Source organism: Pan troglodytes, chromosome 14, assembly GCF_028858775.2.
Source record: "Pan troglodytes isolate AG18354 chromosome 14, NHGRI_mPanTro3-v2.0_pri, whole genome shotgun sequence".
In the NCBI taxonomy this organism is placed as follows: domain Eukaryota; kingdom Metazoa; phylum Chordata; class Mammalia; order Primates; family Hominidae; genus Pan; species Pan troglodytes.
In genome coordinates this window covers 56,956,568-56,981,700 of record NC_072412.2, presented here as the reverse complement: position 1 = coordinate 56,981,700, position 25,133 = coordinate 56,956,568, and the positions used below count along the sequence as shown (strand labels likewise).

At 35.0% G+C, this 25,133-nt stretch overlaps 1 protein-coding gene across 9 annotated transcripts in view; it reads left to right on the top strand.

Moving 5' to 3' along the window:
* INTS6 (integrator complex subunit 6) overlaps positions 1-25,047 on the top strand; it is an 83,497-nt gene extending 58,450 nt beyond the window's left edge. For 5 of the 9 annotated variants that reach the window (XM_063791863.1, XM_063791865.1, XM_016924971.4 and 2 more), the window contains 13 exons: positions 853-978; positions 2,739-2,893; positions 6,532-6,684; positions 6,812-6,944; positions 8,146-8,240; positions 10,696-10,806; positions 11,814-12,029; positions 14,090-14,216; positions 15,466-15,608; positions 15,823-16,054; positions 20,961-21,332; positions 22,383-22,476; positions 24,429-25,047. In XM_063791863.1, coding sequence (XP_063647933.1) covers positions 853-978; positions 2,739-2,893; positions 6,532-6,684; positions 6,812-6,944; positions 8,146-8,240; positions 10,696-10,806; positions 11,814-12,029; positions 14,090-14,216; positions 15,466-15,608; positions 15,823-16,054; positions 20,961-21,332; positions 22,383-22,476; positions 24,429-24,522 — 2,051 coding nt within the window. In that variant the 3' untranslated portion in view covers positions 24,523-25,047. 9 annotated transcript variants of the gene reach the window in all.
* The last annotated feature ends 86 nt before the right edge of the window (positions 25,048-25,133 follow it).

Here is a 25,133-nt window from a genome sequence, read left to right as displayed (position 1 = left end):
ATACTAAGTCAACAAAATCAGGTGTATATTTTACACTTACTATACATTTCAATTCAGACTAGCTATATTTCAAGTTCTCAATAGCTACATGTGTCTAGTATATAAAGTATTGTATAGCAAAGGTCTAGATATTTTTGTTGAAAATTCCTCTTTAAAAGATCTTTTCACTGGTATCTTTTTAAAAAAATCACTAGTATTTAATGCTTCTGAACCAAAAGTAGTATAAGTTAAAACGTACAAAAGGGGAATTCACGTGAGACAGGTAATTCCCAAGTGTTTACATAAGCTAAGTGAAATTCAGAAAAGCACGCGCTACCATCTGTATATTAAAACGCAAATATTTAAAATACTTAAAAACTGCCAGTAAACAAGTAGTTATTACATACCTACTATGTGCACAGTAAATCTTAGTGATAATACTTTTGTTAAGCAGGAATAAGATTTTGGGGAGACAGTTACTAGATGTGTGTGTGTATATGTGTTAAAGATAAATTGTATTGCATAACAGTTGGAGATAGTGTTTTTAATATATATGTTTTAAAAAACATAAAATATGGACTTGTTTTCATTGTGTTTTGTTCAGACCAAGAATTCTATGTTCCAAATACCTGTAATTAGAAGAAAAAATTTACATACTCTCACAAAATGGGATTGTTGGTTGGTTGGAAATAATGATTTTTGTGCATTCTTTCATAAGATAATGAAATTAGTCAACTTTTACCATTGAACTTTTGTTAATTAGTACTGTCAGAAACCCCACAGTTGTTTTTTTCTTGCTAATGATAGGAATTCTTGCAACTAACTAGTTTACTATATTCTTCCTCTTCTTCTTCTTCTTTTTTTTAATCTCAGGCCGTTCATATTCTGTGTGTTCTCCAAGAATGCTTAATCAGTGTCTGGAGTCCTTGGTGCAGAAAGTACAAAGTGGGGTGGTAATAAACTTTGAAAAAGCAGGACCAGATCCTTCCCCTGTAGAAGGTATTATTGCACTTTTCTTTTAGACATTCAAAACTTGCTTTATTGTTTATTCAACTAGAACTGAAAACTTACTGTGATTTGGCCTTAAGATAGGCAGGGCCAAATTGTTAAGACAGAAAGGCTGTTGGTAAAGAGGGAAGATTAAATAGGAAAGTCAAGGTAAACTAACAGTAGTCTAGTAGCATCACCTTTTTGTATTAATGATTGTCTATTGCCTGACATTTTGATGAGTCAAAAGCCTTTTCAAAGATTTATAGATAAGCAACTTTATAATTTCTTTGTAGTATTATACAATTGCCTCTCAACATATATATGCTTCTCCTATGGCCTTTAATTCCCAAAGTGTTCAGTCCTAGATGTTTAACTCCTTAGCTACTTTTGTACCAGGGATCAAACTGATTGAAACTAAATGGTTTATGTGGGTCAAAAATGAGGAACCAGGCTTTGCCATTAAGCTTGATTCTTCTAACTCTAGCTGAGTCCCACCTGGCTTTTTCTTGGCTTCTGTAATCATGAACTATTTCCAATAGCCAGTGGATATAAGGAGTTATAGTAGAACCAATGGATGGTTTATAGTTGAGACCCTCTGCATTGTATGTTACCTATTTCAAGATTTAAGAGTCATTGCTGGGCACGGTGGCTCACACCTCTAATCCTAGCACTTTGGGAGGCCAAGGCGGGTGGATCACCTGAGGTTGGGAGTTTGAGACCAGCCTGACCAACATGGAGAAACTCCGTGTCTACTAAAAATACAAAATGAGCCAGGCGTGGTGGCGCATGCGTATGATCCCAGCTACTCGGGAGGATGAGGCAGGAGAACTGCTTGAACCCAGGAGGTGGAGGTTGCGGTGAGTGGAGATCACACCATTGCACTCCAGCCTGGGCAACAAGAGTGAAACTCCATCTCAAAAAAAAACAAAAACAAAAACAAAACACACACACACACAAAGATTTAGAGAATCATTTAATGATAATTGGCAGAGGTGGTCCACTAAAGTAGGTACCTGGGAGAAGAGAAAGATCATAGAGATGAAAGAATGGGGGCACTGAGAGGGTACTATAGGGAAGGAATGGGTGATAACAATAAGTTGTGTCATGTCTGCTTTAATGAAACCAAACTTAAAAAAATTTTAATTGTTACAGTGTATTTATTTTAAATTATTTTAATGCTTTGTTTAGAGTTTGGTACTAGTAAATGTTTACTGAATTGTTGAAGATAGTTGCTGTTTTGCTAAAGTTATTTTAGATTAAAGGTAGGTGCTTTGGTCTAGATTTGCTTATTAAGTTTTTTTTTTAGGCTTCGGTTAAAATGATTTCTAAGAAACACTCAATTTGCAGTACTTATTTATTCTAGTATTTATTGTGTGCCTGGCACTGTTTTTGACATTTGGGATATGATGATAAAGGTGGCAAATTGGGTGCTTGCTCTTATCATCTGATGAAGAAAACATGCCATTCATCAAACGATATTCACCGTAAAGTATGTTTTATGTGTTCCAGTTGGGAAGGCAAAGGATGCTGCGGACCTCCTTTGAACTGGCGAACTCATAGTTGGAATTTGTACTTATTGTCTAATGAATTACAATCTAGTCTAAATATTCAGCAGACATAGTGTTCTGCCATTTAAGAAAAATAGGAAAACCTGGAAAAAGATATTAGGAATTTTTTATTAATTTAAGTAATAATGGATATAATTTAACTTTTTATGCTTATCCCCCCTTATGATATATGCTTTCTTTGTCTTAATTTCTTTGCTATAGATGGGCAGCCAGATATATCAAGGCCTTTTGGATCTCAGCCTTGGCATAGCTGTCACAAACTCATATATGTCAGACCAAATCCTAAAACTGGGGTTCCTATAGGTCATTGGCCTGTTCCAGAGTCTTTTTGGCCAGATCAAAATTCGCCAACACTAGTAAGTACCAGAGACTGTAACTATGTAATAGTAACCATTCAGCTGTCTTTCCTATTAGTTTCAAATTCTGTTGTCAAAGCTGTGATTAATTTATGGGGATTAGACAGATGTTCAAAGTGCTATGATACCCTGTTACTTGCTTTATTATGTTGCTTTGCTATGATAACCCTGTTACTTTGTTTATTATGAAGTAATAGAAAAAAGGCATCTCCTTCGTTTAGAATCTAATACTATGCTTGCGATTTTTATTCTTGGCTTCTGGGTTCAAAATTTCCTCTTTAGACTCTAAATGAGGATTTGTCTCTGGGACACAATTTAGGATTTAAATGAAGGCTTAGAAAATAATTTTGATAGTTTGCCTGCAATTTTTTAGGACTTAGTCTTAAATTCATATTGATATGTATGGTTTTAGTTATATACAGTGTTGCAGATTGGAGGTTTAAGCTAGAACAGATTTTCTGATTTTGTTTACCTGAATTATTTTTAGGAAAAATGAAGTTTGCTGAGCGATCATGGTGAATTATCAGTATTCATTATATAATTCTTAAAATAATAGGGTACATTTATACAAATTAATATCCATTTAGTCGTGTTAGTGTACTCTTTTTTTCCATATTTTTTTTCCAAGTATCTGAGGGCATTAAGGGATATTTTGTGGGAGAGCATGGCAGTGGTTCTCCTTGATTTTACGTTTAGAAAATAAGAATTGTATTTCAGAGATCATTAAGCAGTCTAATAATGTTTGATACAACAAAACCTTTTTGAAACCTTTTGTACTTCAAACCTGTATCAGCTTTTCAGGATAATTTTTATTTTGAGTTTATAAAGTGATATTTCCTTTATTCATTAGGGATTTAATAAAGTAGTGCATGAAGTTAAGGTTTTCTAAATTTCGTTGAAGTATCTTCATTATACCTTTTCTTTTTTTCTGATAGAACCATCATAGTTTTTTAGTCTGGCTTTATGGAGAAACTTCCAATTTCTTTGGTCATTTTACTTTCTTTTCTGGAGCTCTTTCAACTCTTACAGAACAGATACCGTATTTGTATGAAATATTGTCATGTTGGTTATTTATTCTATTTAACATGTACAGGAGAACATACGGTACCTGAGTTGTAATGGAAAGAAATCCAAAACCAGTATCAGAACCCTTATCTATTAATGCTGCTCTAGCAGTCTATCACAAATTCTTAGAAGCCATAGAGGGTAGGTAGGACTTCAATTGGAGAAGGAAATAGTATGAGAAAAAAAATATGGAAGTGAAAAAGAACAAGGTATGTTTAGAGGAGTAACAAGTAGCTGAGTACGGGTGGATCATAACATGTATATAGGACATTGAGAGTACTATTAAACTAACCAAATTGCTTATGACTTTAAATGCAGGGTTAAGGAATATTAGCTTTTAAACAGTGGAGTTCAAAGAGCAGTCGAAGATGTTTTTAACAGACATCTTTAGAAAAATTGATTTGGTGGTGGTTATATGCAGTAAAATTAGAAGGGGAGATGAGTTGAAAGGCAGGTAGGTTACCTATGAGGGCTATTGATATGGTTCACGTAAGAGATTTTAAGTGGTTGAATTATGATGATGGAAGAGAGAATAATAAATAATATTGGAAAGAACTGGCAAACTTTAGTAACTGAAGGATATTAGGGGAAGTGAAATTTTTATAAATTACAATATTGAAGAAATATTGCTACTGAAGTTGTGTAATTTACAAGATGTGAATTTGAATCACGGCACTATTAGTTATTAATTAGTACCTTTGGTTATCTTTTGTAAGCTTCAATTTCCCATCTGTTAAGTGGCTTATAGCTCCATCTCATAGGGTTGTTTTGGGAATTAAACAAAATCATATATGCAAAATTTTCTTGGCCAAGTTCTAGAGGATCTTTCCCTCCACTTTCCCTCTTGGATCTCCGTATTTTTATTCACAGAATAAGTGTGTTTTGTGGACTGATTCAGTAAACTGTGTGTCAGGTGCATGCTAGGCACAGGAGCACAAGATGAGTAAAACAGTGCTTCCCCTCTGAACATTACCCATCTATGGGCAGGTCAGACACGTACACATCATAGAGTACAGTGTGCCAACTGTAATGGAGGGGTGGGGCAGAGCCAGAGGAGGTGGGCCTGACAGCCTGGTGTGTTTTTGGAGTACAGAGTGGGAAGGGGTATGAGGGAAGAGGTCTTTTAGAGGTTGTTACATGCCAACTCATTTTTCTAAACTTTGTTTGCAATATGCAAGGGAGAAAATAAGTACTTGGCATGGCTGAAGCATGGAGTCTGTATGGCGTGGTGGTGGGAAGGCAGATAGGGACCAGATCATCGAAGATCTTTATATGTGATATTAAGTGTCTAGACCCTATTTTTAGGTGATTGGCTGTTACTTTTACCGAACAGTTTTAGATAGGGAAATTATATGATCCTATTTATATTTCACTGCCATGGATTGATCAGACAGGGACTGATTAGAAACTAAACAAAGCAAAAAGCATTTGTACTAGTCTAATCTGAGAAATGATGAAGGCCCAAATTAAAGTGGTAAGAAATAGAAGATAACATTTCTAGAGAGATGAGAGTTTAGTATTGACAGAAGGCAGCAACTAGTAATGACTACCTACCATGTTTATGTGTTCTGGTAAGTGCCTTAGAATTTGTGATATCAGTTTATCCAGGTCTTTGTGACAGTTAAATATGGAGGATGAGGGGAAGATATCAAGAATAACGGCTAGGTTTTTAGAACAGGTTTTGTAGCTTGGGGGAGAAGAAACAAATTGTACATATTGTGTCTGAGGAACCTGTGGAAGATTCAGGTTATGTCTAGTGGGTAGTTAGATACAGCAGAGAAATAGGAGCCATCTGGCCCCAACAGTAGATTTGTGAACCACCAGGGTATAAGCAGTAACTGAGGCCAATAGAGTCCTTTATAGCTATGACATTTAAAATTATTTCCTCATAGCTCATTTTGTTCACAATTTGTGAGATTTTTAGGAAGAGGACTATTAAGAGGTAGATTGGGGAGTAACATGCCTTTTTAAAAAAAGTATTACTTTTTTATACCTCTAGAACAGGGGTTTCTAAAATAAGGGTGTGTATCCTATAGAGTTTACCGAAATGATTGCTGGAATAGGGAAGGAAACATTAGAAGTTCTATTTATGGTTATTTTTCTCCTATTTTCATACCATTTTGGTATATATTTTGTTATGCACATCTACATTTATAATTTGTATAATTAGAAATATATAGTGTGTTCAAAAACTGATCAAGATCTATGATTACTTTGGAAGTCGCTACTCTCTATAAGTAATTGCTACAAATGAAGACTTGTGAGAGTTTCTATATACATTTCTCATTTTTTGGATGTAAAAATTAATGAATACTCAATTACTAAATTTTGCATAAGACCTAAAAATATTTTCATTTCTGTAGATTTTCAAGTGTTTATCTTTTTGTTGTGAATATTACATAACTTTAGCATTACATTTTCAAGTGTTTCCTTTCAGCTTAATGTCGCTTTTAGCAGTAAATCAAACTCTTACTAGCAAGACGGAGGAACTGAGTAAATTTTGATAATGAGGAATATTTAGTTTTGTTTCTGAAATTTCATGTAAGTAGTAATTATAAGACTTTCCCCTTTAGCCACCTCGTACATCTCATCCTGTAGTGAAGTTTTCCTGTACAGACTGTGAACCAATGGTTATTGATAAACTTCCTTTTGACAAATATGAGTTGGAACCTTCACCACTGACTCAATTTATCCTGGAAAGGAAATCTCCTCAAACATGTTGGCAGGTAAGCTGAACAACTTACAGTGACCCCAAAATTTAAATGAGGCATTTCTTAAAAAGCTGAATTGAATCAATGGTTTATGTAACATTCTTTAAAGGTTATTAAAGTTTTAACCGCTCCTTTTTAACAGGTGTACGTGAGCAATAGTGCAAAATACAGTGAACTTGGTCATCCTTTTGGTTACTTGAAAGCCAGTACAGCACTGAACTGTGTCAACTTATTTGTGATGCCTTACAATTATCCAGTCCTTCTTCCCCTCTTAGGTAAGTCATTCTTGTCACTTTCTCCTTGGCTTAGCATATAAAAGTTCTCCTAAAGCGCATTTCTTTGTAGTTTTTCTTGTCTTCTGGAAATCAATGAAAATATTTTGAATATTCTAAAATGTTGAACATCTTTAAGAAAATATAACAACCTGTTCGTGTTTACAGTAAATTAAAAGATGATATTGAAACACTTTTTAGTCTGCAATTTAATAAAGGTATTTTTTTTTTGCGGGGGGTGGGGAAGGGGACGGAGTCTCGCTCTGTCACCCAGGCTGGAGTGCAGTGGCGTATTCTCAGCTCACTGCAACCTCCGTCTCCCAGGTTCAAGCGATTCTCCTGCCTCAGCCTCCCTCCCAAGTAGCTGGGACTACAGGCATACACCATCATGCCTAGCTAAGTTTTTTATTTTTAGTAGAGACAGGGTTTCACCATGTTGACCAGGCTGGTCTTGAACTCCTGATCTCAGGTGATCCGCCCGCCTTGGCCTCCCAAAGTGCTGGGATTACAGGCATGGGCCACTGTGCCCGGCCAAAGATATTACATTTAAAATTTTTTAATTAAATATTCTAACTTTTCTGCAAGTTAGATTTCTAACAGTTAGAATTGGTAATGTAGGCTTTCTGTTTGAAATGAGACATTTTGTAGAAGCATAGTATAGTTAACAAGATCTGAGTGCATTTTCTAAGAATTTATCTACACTTTAATTTTCATTTGGCAAATATTTTTTAAATAAAGGAATTTGTTCCAAAATAATTTGATAAAAGCCTAAAGTTAGTTTCTGGGTACAATCTAGCTATCATTTTTGAGGAGTGCTGTTGGAGAAAACTTACCTTCCATGAAATCACATTAAATTTAAAAGTTATAGTCAAAATATTAGTACGTATATTTTATAGAAAACATTGTGCATGCTTTGTTTCTGTCTTCAAATCTGCTTTGTGTCTAGGTCTAGGGAGGGCATAGATTTTCCTTGTGTGTTTTCTGATTCTAACTTAATTCGTGCATGTACTTTTAGACCATAATTGGCATCTTGTCATTTTATAGAAAATGACAAAACCGTAAATCTTACTTTCATGTTAAAAAACGTCTGATGTTACTCTCTCAAAAATAACAAAGCAGACTTTAAAAAGGAAACGTCTTTGACTTGACTTCTATGTGTGAAAATAATGAGTAGTGATAGTTTGTTCACATTATACGTTTCTAGATGACTTGTTTAAAGTGCATAAAGCAAAACCAACATTGAAGTGGAGACAGTCATTTGAAAGTTATTTGAAGACAATGCCTCCCTACTATCTTGGGGTAAGAATATTATTTAAAAGAACTTGTTGGCCGGGCGCAGTGGCTCACGCCTGTAATCCCAGCACTTTGGGAGGCCGAGGCGGGTGGATCATGAGGTCAGGAGATCAAGACCAGCCTGGCGAACATGGTGAAACCCCGTTTCTACTAAAAATACAAAAATTAGCTGGGCGTGGTGGCGGGCGCCTGTAATCCCAGCTACTTGGGAGGCTGAGGCAGGAGAATCGCTTGAAACCGGAAGGCAGAGGTTGCAATGAGCCGAGATTGTGCCACCGCACTCCATCCAGCCTGGGCAACAAGAGCGAAACACCGTCTCCAAAAAAAAAAAAAAAAAAAAAAACTTGTTAATTATATTATGCTTATGGTTTATTGTGGGTATTATAAACTTTTATTTATTGCTTTTATAGATTAAATGACATGAAAATTGAGTATACAAATGACCACTATAGGTATAAAGGTAAAGAGAGGTTTCAGTGATTTGCAGAGTAGTGATGATGATCATGATCACGAGAACATTTATGTACTGCTTACGTAGGCCAGGTACTGTCCTAAGCAACATCATTAATTTATACAGTTACCCTATGAGGTAGAAATGATTATTGGTTCTGTTACATAGATGAGGAAACTAAGGCATTAAAAATTAAATAATTTGCACAAGGCTACATAGCTAATATGTGGGGGGATGAGGAGCCTGAAATTCAGTCTGGCTTAGATTTAGGCTTTTAACCTCGAGTGTTGTACTACCTTTTAAAATTACAGTTTTATGATTATAGTTGTCTCTCAGTATCTGTGAGGGATTGGCTCCAGGCTCACCTGTGGACACCAAAAGTCACAGATGCTCAAGTCCCTCATTTAAAATGGCATAGTATTTGCATATAACCTACACACATTCTCTTGTATACTTTAAACCATTTCTAGGTTACTTAATATGTATATACTTATTATACTGTATTGTTTAAGGAATAATGTCAAGGAAAAAAGAGTCTGTATATATGTTCAGTACAGATGCAATGATCCATTTTTTTTTCCTAACGTTTTCAGTCTGTGGTTGATTGAATTCACAGAATACGGAATCCATAGATATGTAGGGCCGACTATATTTCTTTTTAAGGGTGCACAATAGTTTTTGTTGTATTATTTCCCAAATCTCTAGAAACACTTTGTAAGGTGGATAAGTGTCTATTCTTATAGAACCATATGCTTTAGAGGGCTTGATTACTTCAAAATAGTGTATCATAGTAGGTAAAACCAATAATGTGCATTTTATTAAATATATGATTTAGTTTGTGAAAGATAACTTTTAACAAAAGTACTTAAAATCACTTATGTATTCTGTTTTGATGCAGGAATATTATAGCATTTGGCTATAAATAATCTTTCTAAATCATCCCTAATATAATTAGGAGATTAATTTCTTGAGCTTTAAAAATCATGACATTTTATAGTTCTAACAGATAAGTTGTGTTGAATGTCTAGTACACAGTGCCTGGCAAGTAGAAGGACAAAAAAGAACAAACACTTCGAATAGGAACTGTTACATATGTTGACTCATTTACGTTTCATAGCAACCCTGAAGATTTAGCCAAGCCAGATAGGTGTTAAATATCAGGGCTGGGATTTGATTTCAGTTTGACACCAGTGCTTATACACTTTCTAATATGTCAATGATTATCATCCTTTTTCTGGCTCTATCCGATTCACAAATGCTAGACACTCTTGCTAGTGATATTTTTCATCGTATAAAGTACTTCTCAGTCTCTCCTTACAATTGAAAGTTTTTTTTAACTTTCAACTACCACATCCATAATAAATATTAGATTGTTTTTTCCTCCTGCTTATGTTTCCTTCCGAGCTTGTTTTTTTCAGCTCAGCATATGATAATAATAGTAATGATTAATAATTTATACCCAATGGTTTTATAAAGTGCTTTATGTGTATTAACTCAATCCCATGACAACCCTGTAAGAGTAGGTATTGTTATTATCCCCATTTTACAAATGAGAAACTAAGCCACAGAGAGCCAGAGAGCTTATTTATAATCTGATCTAGAATCATAACTAGTGAGTGGTTGAGCAGCTAATTACTCAAAGTAGAAATCTTGCATTTTCCTTGAGTGTTTTTCACTTACTACCCATGTTTTATCAGAGCTACCTCTAGAATGTGTCTTCTGTCCATTTATTCCAAACCTAGTTTCTCCCAGTGGTACCAAGGAAGACCAGTATCTTATCCTTCTTGTCTTGGGGAGTTATTATGGCCTCTAATCCTTTTTAACTACTTCAAACGGCCTTTCATCCCACTGACAAACATTTTACTGAAACATAAATACGATTGTGTTACTTCCTTATTGAGGAAAAGAAGGGGAAATAATTTTTTGGAGAAAATTTTAAGACAGACTATACATGGAACCATAAGTTTTTAATAAGCTTAATATTGAATGATGTTTTCTTTTTTCCTATAGCCCTTGAAGAAAGCTGTTAGGATGATGGGAGCACCTAACCTAATAGCAGACAGTATGGAATATGGACTTAGTTACAGTGTCATTTCATACCTCAAAAAACTGAGTCAACAGGTAATATCAAGAAATAGAGTGAGCCATTAAGTATTTTGAATGGTTTTGGCTAGGATAGTTAAACAGGTTAAAAGCTAGTTCTTGATGGTTCTAATGGAATTCCATTATATTAATATATTACATTTTAGAGCCATATATTACATAATTCTGTCTCACATCCATGGTGTGCTATGTTTTGAAACATTAATTTGAAAATTGTATAATAATTCCTAATTTATGAAAATGGCTTCATGAGTGTGGTCCTAGACTTGTTATATGTGAACATTATTTATCTTTTGAGAAATTTAGATTAGAAAGTCATTTTTCCTTAAAAAAGAAAAAAAAAACTCTTTATGTTTTGAAACCTGCAGATTTTTCTTTCAGAATGGGAGTTTCTTTGAAATGTTCGTAGAAAACACTGAATTTTGTCATTCTGGCCATAAATCACATTAATAAATACTATAGTAGTCAAGCAGTATATAGTTTAACTGACTGTGAAATTATTAATGTCCTATGAAATACATTATTTCTCCAGTACTTCTGACATTGCTACCTTAACTGCAAATCAAAAGGCAGTTTGGGAGGAGTCAAAACATTGCTTCTTGCTTTCCAGGGAAGAACTGCATAATTATTTGTCATATTGATGTGCTAGTAAAAATTTCTTACATAATGATGATTTTAAAAAAATAATTTACCGTCACCCCTGAATTGGGAATACACATTTTTGTTTAGTGTGCGTTTACATTTCATGGTTTAAGTATAGTGGGTATTAATAAATAAAATAATAAATTGAAATTGTGTTTGTCCTGCTCCAAAAGTTTAGAGTTGTAATGATTTAAAATCATAAGACATTGTTGTTTAAATTATGTTTAATTTACCCAATACTTGACATAAATTATGCTACTTGAGTTTTTAACTTCTTATATACTTAAAAAATATATATTTAATTTATAGAAGATCATAACCATTAGTATCTGATTTATTAATTTAGATTTTATCAAGATAATTCTGACTTATTTTTACTTTAGGCCAAAATAGAATCTGATCGAGTCATTGGATCTGTAGGCAAAAAAGTAGTACAGGAGACTGGAATAAAAGTCCGGAGCCGATCACATGGTTTATCAATGGCATATAGGAAAGATTTTCAACAACTTCTCCAGGGAATTTCAGAGGATGTCCCTCACAGACTGCTAGACCTTAATATGAAGGAATACACTGGGTTCCAAGTTGCTTTGCTGAATAAGGTAATAATCATGAATTTAGTGCTACTCTAGTTATGTTCTGTTATGTTACTGGATAAATCACATTTTCTGTTAACTCTGACATTCAGTTTATCCAGACTTTAAAGAGTACTTCTGTACTCTTGTAGACTAATGATCATTATACTGTCACTGCTAGAATTAAAACAGTGTACATGGTGTGTGAATGAATGGATAGATTGATGAAGAGTTAACTAACTTGTTTATTTTATAGATGAGAAAACAGAGGTTTAGAAATTGCTTTAAGTTGCAATAGTGGATGGTAGAATTCACTATAGTTTTGTACTTAAACTGATGACCCTATTAGGCCCACAGCATGATCCAAAAATGCTTTGTGAGTACTCATGGTTACAGATATCTTTATCCCAGCAGCCTTTTTGTAGAAATAGGCAAGCTGATTCTAAAATTTATATGGAAATGTAAAGGTCCTAGAATAGCCAAAACAATTTTAGAAGAATAAAGTTGGAAGACTTATATCATCTGATTTTAAAACTTATTGTAAAACTTACTACAGTGATCCATGCAGTGTGGTGCCATCATAAGGATAAACATAGGAGATTAGTGGAACAGAATTGAGTCTAGATGTAGGCCCTCACACACACAGTCAATTCTTAACAAAGATATTAAAATAAGGTAGTGGATAAGAAGACAGTCTTTTAAACAAATGGACAATTGGATATCGATATGCAAAATAATGAATTTGACCATTACCTCATATTATTTGAAGTGGTCATGATCTTAAATGTAAGAACAAAAACTATAAACTTCTAGAAGAAAACATAGGAAAAAATCTTTGTGATGTTGAGTTAGCAAAGATTTCTAAAAGCACATAGCAAAAATGTTGATAAATTGAATTTCATTAAAATAAAAAATAAACTTTGCTCTTTAAAAGAAACATTAAAAATGAAGAGGGAAGCTACAGCTTGGGAGAAAAGCACATATCAAATAAAGGACTTGTATCAAAATATATAAAGAATTCATATAACTCAATAATAAAAGGACAAACATGGGCAAAATACTTGAACAGACATTTCACCAAAGAAAATATGCAAATACAAATAAGAACATGAAGTAACACTCAGCCTTATCAGCCGTTAGGGAAATGCAAATTAAAACCATAACGAGATACTACTTCATAACTGCTAGAATGAATAAAATTTAAAAGACAAAAAATACAGGGATTGATGAGAATGTGGAGCAACCCTCCTAACATTACTGATAGAAAATAGTTGATATTTTCTTAAGAAGTGTAAACATAAATTTGCTGTACAATCAGTCATTCTACTTGTAGGCTTAGCATGCCAATTCATAGCAGCATTTTTCATAATAGCCAAAAACTTGTAACAGTCCAAGTGCCCATCAGCTGGTGAATAGATAAAGAAGATGTGGTGTGTCCATATAATAGACTACTACTCTGGAATAAAAAGGAACAAACTACTGATACATGAATAATGTCAATGAATCTCAAAAACATCATGCTAATTGAAAGAAGCCAAGTACAAAAGATTAGACGTTGCAAAATTCCATTTATAAAATGGAGCATAGAAAGAAAGCAAGTCACGTGGTTGCCTGGGGATAGGAATAGTGATTGACTGCAAGTGGGTACAACGAACTTGGGGATGGTGGAAATGGATTATGATGATGGTTTCACAACTATAAATTTACTAACATTCATCAAACTATATACTTAAAATAGGTGATTTTATGGTATATAAATTACACATCAAAGCTGTTTTTTAAAAAACTTCAGTTTTTAACATTTGGAGATTGATTTTTACTTAAATGAGTTTACTTCTTTTATCCAGAATATATAATAAAATCTTTAGAGTTAGATGGTGAATTGAGATTGTTTGGTTGAGCTCACTACCAAATTTTCATCTTTTGGCCCTGAACCGGTACATTAAGATTATATCATATGTCTTTATTTTTTTTAAGCTAACTAGTTTATATATCTTATTTCCAAACCTATGCTGCAGGCTAGAGATTTTAGTCTCTTGTAATTCTATGTTTGACAATAAATTTTGTCCTCGAATGTTGTTTAATAGGATTTGAAGCCACAGACATTTAGAAATGCTTATGACATACCAAGACGAAATCTTTTGGATCACTTAACAAGAATGAGATCTAATCTTTTGAAGAGCACTCGCAGATTTCTGAAAGGACAGGACGAAGGTTAGATCATAGTTTCAATACTGGCATTTTTAATTTTTTTTCTTTATAGTCTGAAAAAGCATAGCATGGTGATGTAAATTTCAAAGAATTATTACAGTACTATAACATTCTTATTGTAAGTTCAAACAAATGAAGTAAAAGGTGAATCATCCCTGATTCTCTACCTTTCTTCCTACCATCACTGTTGCCCCAAATTCTCTTCCCTAGAGGTAACAACCTTTCTTAACAGTTTAGTTTCCTTTTATAGCTTTTCTCATGCATTCATGCGCGCGCCGCGCACACACACACACACACACACACACACACACCCCCACTTATCAAACTGTATACTTAAAATAAGTGATTTTTCTTATCTCAATCATTTTCTTGAGATAATACCAGTATCTGATGGTTTAACTCTGGATGGCCAGTTTCATGACATGTTCTGATAATTCCTTCTTCACCTTTATCCATGGCACCTACTATAAATCAAGTCAGATGAGACTTTAAACGTTTGCCACCTCTGATTTAAGAGTTCTAACAATAATTTTATATAAAAGAGTTAGCTATGTGACTTTTTTTTTTTTTTACCATACTGTACTTCCATTTTCTACAAATTCTACTATAATTAAATTCTGTTTATTTGGAATAGCGCAGAAGAGAAGAGATACATCTTTCACGGTAAGATCACACATACTTTTTTTTTTTTTTTGAGTCAGAGCCTTGCTCTGTCGCCCAGGCTGGAGTAGTGCAGTGGTGTGATCTCGGCTCACTGCAACCTCCGCATCCTGGGTTCAAGCAATTCTCCTCCTTAGCCTCCCTAGTAGCTGGGATTACAGGCACGTGCCACCATGCCCCGTTAATTTTTGTATTTTTAGTAGAGATGGGATTTTGCCATGTTTGCCAGGCTGGTCTCATTCCTTACCTCAAGTGATCCGGATGTCTGCCTCAGCCTCCCGAAGTGCTGGGATTACAGGCATGAGCCACTGCGCCTGGCCACACATACTTTCTGTATGTGTGGAATTAATGGCAATGTATGTATGTGTGAAATTAATGGCAGTTTTTGTTTTGTTTAGATGATGAGATCAGTATTTTAAATTTTATTTTAAAATATTTAGTCGCAGTGGTTATAATTGCACCAAACAAATTTAGAATATGTTGGTAAAGAAGACTGTCTAGAATAACACTAGGTAGCATTCATATATAAGGAAACATTATTTGAGAACTAATTGGAGGTTAACTTTTTTTGCTGTTGTATTCTTTTTGAAAGATCAAGTGCACAGTGTTCCTATAGCACAAATGGGGAACTACCAGGAATACCTCAAGCAAGTACCTTCTCCACTAAGAGAACTTGATCCTGATCAGCCACGAAGGTTGCATACATTTGGCAACCCCTTTAAGCTGGATAAGAAGGTAATTTTGAAATGTTCTATTATGTAATTTGTTTATGGTAGGCACTGTCAGTTTTATAGTTCTTAATTTAACTGAAGTAAGCTGAAGCTATTTTCCTGGTAGAGTATCTAATAAATATGAACAGAATATAGTTACCTTCATTGGAATTGATACTGGTTGTGCCATTTAAACGTTGTTTGTAAATTCAAGAAAGTTGTATTCTTTTTTGCTAAAGGGTATGATGATAGATGAAGCAGATGAATTTGTGGCTGGACCTCAAAATAAACATAAACGACCCGGAGAACCAAATATGCAAGGGATCCCTAAAAGACGTCGGTGTATGTCTCCACTACTAAGAGGCAGACAGCAGAATCCTGTTGTAAACAATCATATTGGGGGAAAAGGACCACCTGCACCTACAACTCAAGCACAGCCAGATCTTATTAAACCTCTTCCTCTTCATAAAAGTAAGAATTGTTTTTTTCTTAAACATTATTTGCTGCCTTTTGGTTCCTTTTCAAGGAAGAGATTTTTGTTATAGATTATAGAAGGAAATTGATTAGTAGTACAATGAGCGAATGAATGTATAGAAAATTTGTTTAAATGAGCATGTGATCATTTTTGTATGTCTTTTTAATGAACATTTGAACATTTCTTATTTATGATGCTTTATTAGCTATTATATTCTAACATACATTTGCAAATCTTTCAAAATAATACTTTCGAAAGGAGCATTATCACTATCCACAGAAAGATGGTTTTCAATTTCAGTTGAAATCAACTAATTATTAAATATGTATGCTGTTTTGGATAATGCTGTGCTTTGAGGTATACCACTGAAGACAGGAGTGATCTCTGCCCTCATTTATAATCAGCAAGGAAGGTCAGTCATTGAACAGATATTGGAAGTATGTTGAATGTTACAAAAAAGATGTCAAGCATATTCTGGAAGCATTTGGCAAGAGGATTTAAGTCAATGAAGTCAAGGCACTTAACTGAAGAAGTTAATGCTTAAGCCAAAAGCTGTGCCGTTTGCTTATGCTAGAGCAATAGTATGTGCAGAGGCATAAAGAGAAAGACATTAAGGGAATTTAAAGAATTCCAGTATAGCAAGGGTGTTGGGAATGAGGTAAGGTGAGAACTGAAAGATAGAAGCCAGATTATGGAAGGTCTTGGAAGCTATTTTCAACTTTATTCTAAGGACAGTGAGAATCCACTGAAAGGCTTTAAAATGATGGTGACCTAATCTGATTAGCATTTTATGAAGACCAGGTTGACTGTAATGTGTGTGGACTATTATCAGAGAGGAGCAAGAATGAATGTAGGGAAACCCTAATGAATTAATGGACTTATCAATTATATATAGTCATACTTACAGCATGTTAACTGAAGGGAAACAAAATATTATATGACTCCTGATGGAAGTATCCAATACTGCCTTTGAAGTTGTCTTACCCAAAAAAAAAAAAAAACCAAACACCAAAATTGAACATCAATGTAATCAAACCAATTTATAGGAAATACAGGGGACAGAGAAACATGTGGGATACCATTAGTAAAATCCAGATTGTAGAAAACTCTACAGGACAAAGAATCTGTTGGGTTTTTTTCCTGGAAAAAAAATATTTTTTCCAGAAAAATAAAAGGGGTACGGAAGGATTTTACAGATTCAAATGTAGTTTAAGAGATATATAAGCCAGTTGCAATGTATAGGCCTTAACTGTACTCAGAATCAAACAAAATCAAACTTTTCCACAAACAGAAAACATGTTGGAGAGTATGGACACTGACTGTATATTTGATGTTATTAAATAATTGTGCATGCACAGGAATCAGTTGGGAAACCCGGGGAACAGATGCTGCTGACCTGACAGTGGGGTTTCAAGAAGAATATGTATTTGAGAAATACCTGGACATACCACTGAAGGACTTGGTTACTGGTCGGATGTTGGGACCAGAGCAGGGGAGGAGTCAGACGTATGTCTTGAGAGGCACTGGGTGGGTGGAAGAAGAAATGATAAATGAGTTTAGTTTAGAAGTGCATATTAGGTCATCAAGTGGAGATCCTAAGTTAGAAGATGAATATTGAGTTTGGGCTCAGGAGAAGAGGATTAGGCTAGAGGGGTAGTATGAGAGGCAGGTTACTGCCTATTGCACTGAATAAAATCTCACCAAGGCAAAAAGAAGAAAAAACGCTCAGAACAGAACCTCGAAAGTGCCAAAGTTAAGAGGAGAAAGCAGAAAAGGAGATTGAGAAGGAAGAATTTTAGAGCTAGGAGAAAATAGGGGAGAATTTAATGTCATGGAAGCTAAAGGGCAAGATAATTGAGTGGGTAGTTGTCCCAAATACTTAAAAAAAAAAAAAAAAAAAAACAGTTCAATCAAGAGAAATGGAAAGATTCTGTGGTCTTTGGCGATCTTAGCAAGAGCAATTTCTGTGGCGTAAAGGGGCAGAGCCCAACAAGGGGTTATGGGAGGAGTGAGAGGTGAGAAAATGGAAACAATGGCTATGAGTATAAACGACCAGTTAAGTTTAGTTGTAAAAGGAAGATGGGAAAAGAGCATGGTATCTGGAAGAGTTCACAGGGTTTTGAAAATGGTGATTTTTCTTTGTTTTTAATATCAAAGATGCTTGAGCATGTTTCAGTGCTGGTGATGGAACCAGTAAAGAGGGAGAGGTTGAAAATGAAAATGAGAAAAGGCATACTCAGCACAAAATTACTGAGAACGCAAGAGGGAATGGTCTAGAGCACAGATGAAAGAATGCTCCCTCCATTGACACTGAATGTGGGGGGAAGTGGGGCGAGGGTGTGTGCAATTTAGTTAGAGGAAGGTAAAGGAAGTCTCTTAATCATGGCTTTGCTTTTCTTCCGAGCTCTGTGAGGTAGAAGGTGAAGTATACTGCTGAGACGGAAGGGGATATTGGGAAAGTCAGAGGTTTGAAGAGAGTGAGGGAGTTTAACAATCTCTGTGGGAGAGAGAGAGAAAAGATTGTGATAAGTTTGCTAGACAGTGCCTGGGATCCAAGTAGAGATGGTGATTGTGACCACTCTGTAGAGCTGGGCCCTATTTCTCCAGCAGCGCTCATGATTCCAAATGCAAGTCTGGGGCAAGCAGATAGTGAGTCAAGAGATGGGATTTTGCTTGGCAGATGTTATGGGAAGACAGTAGAATAAGAGAAATTCAGACATTAGTAAAAGTGATATATCACTTTTACTTACAGGGATATAAGCCTGATACAGAATTGGCTACTTAGAAGGGATATGGTTAATAGGAGGAAGAAAGTAGAGGAATTGCTAGAGTCAAAGTCTGGCTGAGTTAAGGAGCAGTAGCGGGAGTACTGTGAAGATGATACTCCTCCATCTCTGAATTTGTCTGGATGTGAAAGGCGAAGGTGTAAGTGTAAGTTCTTTAGAGAGAAGCTGGGGAATGGGGAGGCCAGGTTCTTAACAGGTGATCTGCTTAAACACTGAAGTCACCACAGCACTTCTCAGACTTGAATATGCATGTGAATCACCTGGGAGGTCTAGTTAAACTGCAGATTCTCATTTATTCAGTCTGAGGCAGATGAGCATTTCTAGCAAGCTCTCTGTTGGTGCTACTGCTGCTTGTCCACACACCAGACTTCGAGTAGTAGTAAGAACCAAGAATGAAGTCAGAAGGGCTTTGGGGGTGGAATGTGCATGGCAGATGTGCTTGATAGCAATAACTGAAGCATACCTTGAGAATGACCCTGCTTGCAGACAACACCTGCATGCGGTTGGGAGTTCTGAGCTAGGGAATAGGGTGGCTAACCCAAAGATCCATTCCCTATCTATAAGGAACATCTGTGCCCCTAACCCATTGTGAAGTGAATGCAGGCCAGACAGGGGATTGAGGCCCTTTGTTTTGGGTTAAATGAAGGTTGCCAGGTGGAGGTTGTTGGGGGGAAGAGTGCTAAGTGAAAATACGATATAAACTGTATACTTTCTGCAAGCAGTTGCCATTTTTCTGCCCAGCCTGCTGCCACTGGGCCGTGCAGTTATCCTGTCCAGCCCACCACCATTGGACTGTATGTAAGGTGCTTCTCCTGCCTAGCTTGCCACCACTGGGCTTGCTCCCCTTTATGTAGCCCCCAACAAAACGCCTTGTCTTGTTTGCTGGCTCTGGGTCTCTTCTTTGGCTTCTTGAACTTGGTGCCATCCCCACTGGAGTTGATAGGGGCTCAGCACAACAGAAGGAAGGCTATGAACTGGGTGCCAGAGACAACAGTGTCTTACAGGCTTGTACCCTGGAGATTGGCCTAAGATAGTGATAAGGAGAGACAGCGTGAATGGCGTGGTTGAGTCTCACAAGAGTGCAAGGGAGTAATTTTGCAATAGCACTAGGAAGTGAAGGAATCAGTGACTCCATGTCCTTTTATGCCTATGGAGATTGTGCAAGAGAAAGCAATTTCTACTTTTGGTCTGGAAAGGAGAGCAGTCTCCATACAGGAGAGCTGGGTTTCAGTTAAAGCATAAGTTGTTGTAGAGAATATTCAGTAAAGAGGAGTTTGCAAATCATGGAATCGAATTTAGGAGAGAGTCAGGAATTTGGGGGATTTGTGGAAATGAGTGTATAGGGGAATATGAGTAAACTAAGTTTATAGTTTGGACAGGAAATGAGGACAGTAGAGATGAATTCAGCTGGGATCCTGGAGGTTGGTGAGCAATCAGAGAACTTAAAATTCAGCTGCTTTCTGTGGGGCAAGTCTAATAATCTGGTGTTAAGAGGAAGGCTTGCGAGCTTTCAGTTTTAGTAGTCTAATGAGCTGAAGTGGGCACCAGGTTGCTCTGCACTGGTAAATAAATGATGACTAGATTCTCTAGTTAGAAGGGTATACTGTAAAACATTACCTGTTTGGTGGTATGTTCCCTGCAGAATTTGGAACAGTTAAAGGCAGAAGTATAAGTGGAAAGTAAAAACTACCCAGTGTTTACTTTTGCCTCTAAATGATACCAGATGTATAAGGTATATGTATGAGTTAGGGCTCTCTAAGGTAGAGATAGATGACCGTGATAATTTTGATCATAGATATTTCATTGAAGTATCAAAAACCTACTTGTTTCAATAAAATTGCTATAGAATAAACCAGAAAACTAAAAACTACTTGAAATTGGCTTTATTTTTTCCTCTAAGGGTAAAAATTGTAAATATTTTGTAAATACTGTGTATGTGTCACATTGAAATCTACCGTATCTTTGGCAATGCTTAAAAACTATATCACATTATTTGTTAACTTGCATTAGTCAAGGAAAACAGTTGACTTGCTGTAGTAATGTTCTTTTGTAGCTTTATTTACTGTATGCTTTGAGACTGGATCCCATAATTTTTTCCCCATATCTTTGTTTTTAGTTTCAGAAACCACTAATGATTCGATAATACATGATGTGGTTGAAAATCATGTTGCAGACCAACTTTCATCAGACATTACACCAAATGCTATGGATACGGAATTTTCAGCATCTTCTCCAGCCAGTTTACTGGAACGGCCAACCAATCATACGGAGGCTCTTGGTCATGACCATTTAGGAACCAATGACCTCACTGTTGGTGGATTTTTAGAAAATCATGAGGAGCCAAGAGATAAAGAACAATGTGCTGAAGAGAACATACCAGCATCTTCACTCAACAAAGGAAAGAAATTGATGCATTGCAGAAGCCATGAAGAGGTCAATACTGAACTAAAAGCACAGATAATGAAAGAGATCCGAAAGCCAGGAAGAAGTATGTATAATAAGAGACGAACCTCAGATCTGATTTCTGTATGTGCTCAAAAAGCAAAAAAAAAAAAAAAAAAAAAAAGTCAAGTAACTGTAGTAAAAGAATACATATGATTCTAGATCTGTCTTGAACAACATCTCAGTTAAGATCCTTTATTCATCTGACCAACACCAAATATCTTCTATTTCCAAGGTACTAGGTATGATGGTAGGCAGCAGGGACTGAGAGCAGAGCAACACTGTACAGATAAATTGACAGGAACCCATAGTCTTGAATATTCTTCTGACCAACGATGGAATTTTAATATAGCAGCTAGCTCACAAGAGATATAGTGAAAATTAAATGACTTCATGTCTGTAAAGTTCTTGTCATAGTGCCTACCACTATGTTTAGTAGTTAAACTGTGATATTATAGGATATGTTTAGGCCAAAAAACTAAAGTTATGAAAGCTCTCTGGTATATGAACACAAAAGAACTTCGTGGGATAAAGTTCAGTATTATTGGCATTCATTTAGAGGATGTTAACAGATCACTTGCCCTGGGGTAGTACAATGACCTGGGTGGTCCAGAAATGGGGACAAATCAGTCCTTGGAGTTCAGACGTTTATAGCCCTTGCAGAGTTTCATATGAAAACTTTAAACTGAAATAACACTCTTAACCTGTCTGGTTTTTACCCCCACTTCCCAGTTACCCCTATGTTAGCTGTTAGAATTTTAAACTGTAAGGATGGAGTTTTGTAAAGGCCACTTGTTCTTATTTTTTAGTGATACTACCATAAAGCTATTTACTCATCCTTTTAAGCTTTATGTTTGATACCTTAATAGGAACTTTTACTTACAAAGCAGGGTTTGATTAGTTGTTTTATCTTTGTTGCTGTGTACTTACTTCTACATATATGTTAAAATATAAAATCTCTAATGAGTGGTGCAATTTTTATGTAGAATGTTTTTATCTCAGTATATCTTAATATAATAAACTGCAAAAGAAGAATATTGAATAAGAATACAAACGAAAGGCACTTAATTTTTCTTTTTGCTTCTTTTGCTTTAAGAATATGAAAGAATCTTCACTTTACTGAAGCATGTGCAAGGCAGTTTACAAACAAGACTAATATTTTTACAAAATGTCATTAAAGAAGCATCAAGGTAAATAAACTATTGCATATAATGAAATGGTGATGAAATGAGTCCACAGTTTATATAGGCAGTATTTTAATAGTATCCGTTTTGCACTTGTATTGTTTATAAATGTATATGGCATACCAACATATAAATAAATTCTTATTCTTTTTTAGTTTATTGAAAGAAATTCACTTAGAAAACAGCCACACATACATTCTTCAGGAATTATGGACCTTTTCTCCCTACAAATTACTGGATACTTGGAGAATTCTTGTTATTCTTCTCTGTAGCTTTTTGATATCTTTACATTAATATTTTATAACCTTTAATTTTTCTCCTTTATACATTAATGGTGACTAAAAATAACGTACTTGAGTGTCATTTATTTTTACATGGGAAAACGTAATTAAGGAGACAAGAATTGGACAAGTGGGCCTTATTCTGATTGTTTCAGTAGCCCAGGATCATTAGTACATTGGCCCTCTGTATCCCTGGGTTCCACATTCATTGGATTCAAGCAACCACAGATTGAAAGTATTTGGAGGCGGGGAAATGGATGGTTGTATCTGTATTGAATATGTACAGGCTTTTTTTTTCTTGTCATTTTCTAAATAATTCAGTCTAATTCATATCGTATTTACACTGTATTATAAATAATGTAGAGATTATTTAGAGCATATGGGAGAATGTACATAGGTTACATGCAAATATTGGGCCATTTTATACAAGGGACTTGAGCATTCGTGGGTTTTAGTGTTCATAGGGAGGCCTAGAATAAATCCCCCATGGATACCGAGGGATCACTGTGTAAAGAAGGTGGATAAAGGTTATAAATGGTAATTAAGAAGTGCAATTAACTGGAAAACATAGTTGTATGAGTTTAAAAACATTTTTTATTTTCCCTTCAAGATTTTGGGGATTTTAGTATTATAAGAAAACTTGGGGCTTATCACATCCCACCTTCTAAATGTAAACACACTTATACTTTGTCCCCCTGTCTCTTCTATGCTACACATGAAGATTTTAGATAAAGTTGGTTTTTTGTTTCTGGTTTTCTTTTCTTTTTGTACTTTTGGAGTGGCTAGAGCATAAGCCAGTTTGCAGGATCAAGATAAGGCTATAACTTTTCATGTAATTTTGAGTATTTAACCTATTATGCTCTTTATGGTAACATTCTGTCAGCTAAAACCTCATTAGGAATTTATATCCCCGGTATCTGTACTTCACTTCTGCCACCTTTTAGAGAGTTGTGTAGTATTATGGTGGCTATTTATATTAGCTTCTAAGTAGCAAGGAAGTAGGAATAAAATGTCCAGTGTCTTGGGATATTCTTAAAACCATCAGCAGTTACGTATACAGATGCAATTTTAGTCTGTCCATATTTGTTACTGAAAATCTTTAAAAGTTGTTACTTGAACTTTAACTGCTTGCTATACTCTGTATTATAGATGTCTATCCTTGATTTGCTAGCTCTCAAATTGTAATAGAATACCATGGTTTTTAAATGCTGCTGACCAATTTTCATTTCTTCTTCCATTTTGTGGGAGATTATATTCATACTTTGTTCACATTCCTTTCAATATTCAGCTTACAAAGAGCATGAGAAGAAGCTATTGAAGTATTTGCTTGGGGAGCCCAAATTTCACTAGAGTGTTTGCAGCCCTTGAATATATTTTGAATATATTAGTTTTTTGTTTTTTTGTTTGTTTTTTCCTTTTTCTTTTCGGTTGTGGAAGGAACAACCTCTTTCCCATTGTTTAGCCCTAGAGTGTTTTAGGGACAAACTATAATACTGTACTAGGATAAAAATTTGCTAATCTTTCAACATATTTTATATTGTCATAGTATTGATTTTTCTATTTTCATTTCACTTTGAAAAATCTTCCCAAAATTTTCTCTCCTTTCTTAAAAAAATTATACTGATATATACTATTCATTAAAAAGTAATTGAGAGTACTATTTATTTTTTCATACAGGTTTAAAAAACGAATGCTAATAGAACAACTGGAGAACTTCTTGGATGAAATTCATCGAAGAGCCAATCAGATCAACCATATTAATAGCAATTAAAAGAAAATAGAATGTGGCCACTTATTTCACTATCTTCTTCAAATACAAAGTAAATACAAGACTGTTGTGATCTTGCATTCATTTTCTGACATGCATTGTTGGCTATTTGAAATACTAAAAGCAAATTTACAGATCCTTTTTCCATCATTTTACAGTGACCTTTTCTTCATTTTGGTTTATTTTTGTAATGTGAAAAGTATCACTCTAAAAAACATTTTTAATTTAACAAACTAAAAATATTCCTCCAAATCTCTTGCTTGTCATTGACTCTTGCGTGTCAATTTCCCTCAGGTTCTATTTTCTTAAACCAACCTTTAAAATTGTCACCTCTGTTAAGGTTGAACTTTGCCAAAAAAAAAAGAAGTTACTTTGTAATTTTTGGGGAAAAAAGCACATACATTAAAACTAGGTAATGTTTTGTATATACAGTTATTTTGGATATATTATTGTAAGTTGTACAAATGTATTTTGAAGAATATTTAAGAAAAGCACTTTTGTTATTCCATCAATAAATGCTCTATTTTACTCTTGTGTGGTTTAGGAAATAATCACATTTAAAGTAATCATTTAAAAACATCCTAAGATAATGGAATTTTAAAGGCCTTGCTTTT